Consider the following 6,499-nt stretch of genomic DNA (forward strand, 5'->3'; position numbering starts at 1 on the left):
TCCATTATTTAGCTTATAGAATCAGTACACAACATTTCTATCCTGAGTGAAAGTGAAGAAGAATTACATGATCTGCTGAATGAGATGAAAAGTCTAATGAGTACAGAATATGGATAGAGAGTAAGTCAAAGAAAGACAAAAGTAATGAGAAGTAGCAGAAATGAGAACAGCAAGAATCTTAAAATCAGGATTGATGGTCACGAAGTAGATTACGTTAAGGAATTCTGCTACCTAGGCAGCAAAATAACCAATGACGGACAGAGCAAGGAGAATGTCAAAGGCAGACTATCACTGGTAAAAAGGGCATTCCTGACCAAGAGAAGTCTACTAGTATCAAACGCAGGCCTTAATTTGAGGAAGAAATTCCTGAGAATGTATGTTTGGAGCAACTCATTGTATGGTAGCTCAACATGGACTGTGGGAAAACTGGAAAAGAAGAGAATTTAAGCATTTGATATGTGGTGCTACAAACAAATGTTGAAAATTGGATGGACTGATAAGGTAAGTAATGAGGAGATTCTGTGCAGAAACGGAGAGGAAAGGAATATGTGGAAAAGGTTGACAAGGAGAACGGACAAGATGACAGGACATATGTTAAGACATCACGGAGTAACTTCCATGGTACTAGAGGGAGCTGTAGAGGGTAAAAACTGTAGAGGAAGTCACAGATTTGTATACATCCAGCAAATAATTTAGGATGTACGTTGCAAGTGCTATTCTGCTCTGACATGAAGAGTTTGGCACAGGAGAGGAATTCGTGGCAGGCCGTATCAAACCATCATGTTAAAAATAAGTGGTAAGGACAGTAAAAAATGACAAACATTTAACCCAGTTGCTGCAAGAATTAATCAGGCATGTTAAGAACATCTGAAACACAATTTCTATGAAAAACATCTTCATGTAACAGAAGTTGCTATTTATTATCTGGCTAACTCATTCTACACATGGCTTGCATTTCTGTTATCATGTCTTTCTTATACAGTAATATATAAGGACAGCGAATCAATATCTTATATTCATCTGAAGTTTTACTTAACAGAACGCCTTCTGTAACCATTATCATCTACAATATTAAGTAACTACATTACCATGATGAAGTTGGGTCATTCACACAAAGCATGTGCTACTTCACAAGAGTTGGGTTTTTTGGGGGAAGAGACCAAACAGCGAGGTCATTGGTCTCATCGGATTAGGGAGGGATGGGGAAGGAATGGCCACGCCCTTTCAAAGGAGTCATCCCGGCATTTGAACACATCATGAAGAAATTGAAGAAAGAGTCACAAAAATTTTTTAATGAAACTATTCCATGATATGAGGTTAGTGGAGCAGCAAGCAAAATATGACAGGACACATCACATTCATTTCTTCACGCATGTGTAAACTGTTTGATGTTGGAATTGAATTAAAACCTCATTTTCATGACATGAATGCTTCACATTGATATGTATTCAACAGTGCTTGTGACAAAAACTATACGAACCTTGTTAATAAGTAAATTCTGTGGCTTGAGATCTCTGTGGAGAACGTTATGGCTGTGACAAAAAGCGAGGCCTCGCAGCAGTTGATACCTACATAAGAAAATTAAAATGTTGCTACGTTTAGTCAAAGGACACAGACATTCATTGGCACAATATAAATCATGATTTACTAGTATTATATAGCCTCACAAAATGTAGAGGTCATTTATCATCAGTTAGGTAAAGTCATAAAGCGCAAATCTCATAAATCTTTGTAAGTGAAGCAATTGGGTGTACTTACATGAAAGATTTCACTACATCTGGATCTATTTCCCCGTTTAAGCTATCAAAATATTTCTTTAAGTCTTGATCACAATGTTCAAACACCAACGTTAGTTTTTTATCGCTGTGAAGCACATCATACAACCGTACAATATTCTTGTGTTTTAGTTCTTTTAAGAGGCATATCTCACGTAACGCCGATGAAGGTACACCCTAATCAATGACAACAACATTAATATTCATAACTGCAAAGCACTATATTGGCTTGATACAGTTCCGACGTTCTCTCAGGAGAAAACAATTCAACAAAATACTTGCCTCATCATCATCGTCTAAACGCACTCTCTTTAAAGCGACAATTTCGTGCGTTTCGCGATTTTTTGCTTTAAATACAGTTCCGTAAGTACCTGTAACAAAAGATTAAATCTCAAGAGTGTAAACAAAAACACTGTATGACGATGTCAATACCGATAATCACGTTTTTCGACAAAGAGGTTTTCCAGTTTAACAGAATCTCCCGAACACTATCTACTGGAAAAAATTATGCTCTTGCCTTCGCCAATTTTCTCTAATTTCTCATATTTTTGCATATTCAACACTGACAGCTATCAACACCTCACACTGCTACCAACCTTCCTGTACATAAACAAAACAAACCCTGAGTTTATCAACGCCATCTGCTCAAACATTACCAACCACTGAAACAAAATCAAGAGCTGAACTGCCAGTCAAAATGTGTTTCGTTTCGATAAGTACAAAATTGTGCAGATGATATTTTTCCTGATCGCAGATCATATTACAGTTAGAAGAAACTACTGTAAAGTGTACAATCAGATTTAAGAATTGATGGAAAGTAATTTCTTCTGAAGCCAAGATCATAAATATAGCTTATTTTATGACGATCCTTTTCAACAGCAGCTTCGTATCATCATTTCATGTACGAGCGTAACGGAGTGTAAACGACATTACAATTAGATTTCAAACCTTCGGAAACTTAAAGTGCAAAGACATCTATCACATTGCGGGAACATATTCTACTCGTAATACAGCGTAAGCACATTCATTTATCAATGACAGAAGATGAAAATATAACATACACATAATGCCAAATGTGCTCCCTGAAGTGAAATGGCACAGCCGTAAAATGTAACGACGTATTCATCAAGGTACGAGCTGAACAGACATGCAGCTCAGGATAGTCCGTGCACTTGGAGAAACTGTCAAGAAGTGGTACTCGTATATCAACACATCGTTTAATTTACAAACAACAAATTAACACATAACATATTCTGCGAATCGTAAATACACAGAAGGAATTTTTGTGTCACAATAAGAAATTTACATGCATCAGCATGGAATACTATCGACAGGAGCTGCAGTATCGGTTGCACGGTACTTTGAAACAAAACAATGTTATTAACGAGTTTCTGACATCTTAGCATAATGAGTTTACAATGAAATTCAAGCCATTAGCTGCTTACAGGCGTTGATAAATTATATCAACGTAGACAGTTGAAAAATGTGTGCCCCGACCGGGACTCGAACCTGGGATCTCCTGTTTACATGGCAGATGCTCTATCCGATTTTTCCTTTTTTTTTGGGGGGGGGGGGGCGGGGGGTTGATCTCATTTTGTTCTATATAGTTCATTGAATTTGCTCGGGGCGGACGTTCAATGTCACCCATCCAGGTTGTTCATTGATCCATTCACTCAGTTTTTTACTACAGAGGGTAGCTAGTCTTCTGGCCAAACACACTGAACTGCCGTGCTGGATGACTAAGCCACCGAGGACACAGAAGATAGTGCGACTGCAGAGACTTATCTCCAGCACGCTCCCTGTGAGACCCACATTTCCAACTTGCTTTTTTTTGTCTCTATTGTAATTTCATTCCCCTGCCCCACACGGGCAGGGGAGGACTGGCAGTGGCACTGCCCACTGCTCTTCAGCCAAACGGCTGTATAAAATACAGAAAGGGGGATTCTTACATAAAAAGGGGGATAAAGAAGGGGTACATAGAAAAACCCTGGAAATGGAGATGAGGAGACTTAAAATACACACTAATATGGGGACATGCACTAGGGGACAGTTAAAAGTTGACATAAAGTTAAAAGAACACAGCTGGTAATTTGAAGTGCACTTAAAAAAACACTCAAAGCAAAAACAATATAAAAGGCGGCCACAGTACAACAAGCACACGAACAATAATGGACTATATACAGGTCAAGCACACAATTAAAACCACATCACTAGATGACACTGAATAATGGCACAGAACACAACACTAATGCAGCACACTTGATAATCAATAAAAACCTAGGAGGATCTGCCGGGGGGGGGGGGGCAGGGGAGAAGAGAAAAGGAGGCGAGAAGGAGGGAAGAGAAAGGGGGATGAGGGGGGTGCGCTGAAGGACGGCTGGGGAGGGAAGGGATGGGAAAGGAAAACAGCCAAGGAGGGGGTGCAGGGACTCAGGGAGGGAAGGAGGAAAATCCGTTCTGGGAGGAGGGGAAATGGAAAAGGGGGCCCTGGCGGGGGGGGGGGGGGATAAGGCCAGGTTACAGTTGGAAAGAAGGGTAGATGTCATGGCGAAGTTCAACATCTGGCAGGGGTAGGTGCTGGGAATTGCCCTGATGAAGGAGATGGAAGCTGTGGAGGTGGAAAGAGGGAGGGATACAGCGATGAGGGAACCAGAGGACGAGGGAGATCAAGCCTGCGGACAGTGTAAAAGGTGCAGAGATGTTGGAGGAAAAGTAGGAGGTGGGCGAAGGGGATGAGGTCATACTGGAGTTGTGTGGGGGAAGGAAGGCAGATACAGAAAGCAAGGCGGAGCATGTGGCGTTTGAAAAAGCTGGAGGGGGGGGGGGGGCGGATATCCAGGCAACACTGGCATAACAGAGGAATCCAACTTGCTGTCTACACACTTCATTTGTAGTGCCCTTGCCCACTATACTCATTACTTGTGGCAGTCAATCTACTGATTCCTGTAAGAGTTTGAGCAATGTGAGTGCATCCGCACTGAAGAAGATCATTGGCCAATAAGCGTTACCTATATGAAGATAGTATCTGTTCTTTCAGACCTGTCCGAAAGAACAGATACTGTCTTCATATATCTTAGCATAATGCCCTAACTACACTGATTTATTGGTATACCACCGCCACCTGTTGATAGTTATTGCAAGTGTATGCTCTACTGTGGTCTGCTAGTCCGTTCAGTTCCTACCTTGATTTTGTCGGTTTACGACATTACATTTCACTTCAACGAACACATTTGGACCTATGTGCATTTTTTTTTTTTTTTATAAACCAAAAAACCAATTTGATGCTGTGTTATGAGTGGAAAGTGTTCTCACTACGTGACTGCTACGTATGTGCTCTAAATTTCTGAAGGGAACTGCTGCCCATTTATGTAACTGACCTAACACTACCAGTTCGAGTTCTAGAATACATACAGATTCTACAATAAACGAGTCAAGCTGGATGCTCCCATTGCTCTCTTGTGTGAGACTAAACAAACCACAATTTAAACTTCACCAATTAATGCAACTGTTTTACCGACCAAATGGACAACAGCGGTGGTGGCGGAACTGCAATCATTGTACACAAGGACACTGAACACACGAAGATTGAGCTCCTTACATCTGAGAGAGTACAGGCCACGATCGTCGGGGTAAGTTCAACGGAACTCACAGGGCACTGATTCGCTCTACAACAAGCCAGTAAACGTCAGCACACGCAATATCAGCGCATTGCTCAACATAGCACCGCATGTAATAGCCGCTGGAGATCTTGACACAAAACACCCTGATTGGAATTCCCAAAGACGAACTTCCAACGGCAAAAAACTATACGATCATACATTAGCCCGAAACTACATCACACTGGTGGCAGTTGAACTGACATATATTTCTTGCCAAAGGAATCAGAGTCAAGGTGTGTTAGACATGCCCTCATCAAGGGCATAACGCTGAACCCTGAGGCTCTAAACGATCTGCCCTCCAATTACACGCATGTTATACTTCAAATGAAAGAAGCTATGCAGAACAATGAACCAAGCAGAATGCTGAACTATAGGGGCGCGAATTGGGCTTTGTTCAAGGAAAAGCTTGATGGTTGTTTTCCTTACATGCACGACATTAGGCAACCAGAATAAATTGATGAAGCGGTTGAAGCTCTCATCACTGCAGTCCAGAGAGCAATGATTGATGCCATTCCACTTAATTCACCACAACACCACTCAGCGGCTCTGTGCCATCTCAAGAGATACTGGTGGAATACCAGGCGCCCGCTGTATAAACTGCACATTAACAAGCTCCAGGGGATCACACGGAACAAAACACGAACATTTAAAATCACACAATGGGACCAGAAACTCGCTGGGCTGGATACCACGCATCCTGGAGTGTGGCATCTATTCTGACACTTCACCAAGGAAAAACGCTACACATCAATTCTACAGGGTCTGGATAGCCCAGCATAGCCGATTGAGGAGGAAGCGGAGCTTATGGCCAGCACACCAGAAGCATCTTCCACATTTCACAACGAATCTGGTACCTTCTGACACAGCGTTTGCATTTGAAACTGACCGAGCGGTTACACGTCTTGTAGCCCAGGCAGCGTGCACTAAAACCAGACACACGAGTACATATGAAATCACCTGGACAACTGAGCATTCCCCACCTAGGAAATCCCCTGGTCATGATGGCATTCAGAACTGTGTCCTCCAGCAGTTCAAAGCTAAAGTTATCGAAAACTTTACACACAT

The 6,499-nt window shown here is 41.8% G+C and overlaps 1 protein-coding gene across 1 annotated transcript in view; it reads right to left on the reverse strand.

Moving 5' to 3' along the window:
• LOC124605391 (cyclin-dependent-like kinase 5) overlaps positions 1-2,402 on the reverse strand; it is a 36,281-nt gene extending 33,879 nt beyond the window's left edge. The window contains exons 1-4 of the mRNA XM_047137033.1: positions 2,293-2,402; positions 2,058-2,146; positions 1,759-1,952; positions 1,481-1,568 (exon numbers count right to left, since the gene is read on the reverse strand). Coding sequence (XP_046992989.1) covers positions 1,481-1,568; positions 1,759-1,952; positions 2,058-2,146; positions 2,293-2,329 — 408 coding nt within the window. The 5' untranslated portion in view covers positions 2,330-2,402. The remainder of the gene's footprint in view (positions 1-1,480; positions 1,569-1,758; positions 1,953-2,057; positions 2,147-2,292) is intronic.
• Between the last annotated feature and the right edge of the window lie 4,097 nt (positions 2,403-6,499).

The sequence above is a fragment of the Schistocerca americana genome, chromosome 3 (assembly GCF_021461395.2).
Source record: "Schistocerca americana isolate TAMUIC-IGC-003095 chromosome 3, iqSchAmer2.1, whole genome shotgun sequence".
Classification (NCBI taxonomy): Eukaryota; Metazoa; Arthropoda; class Insecta; order Orthoptera; family Acrididae; genus Schistocerca; species Schistocerca americana.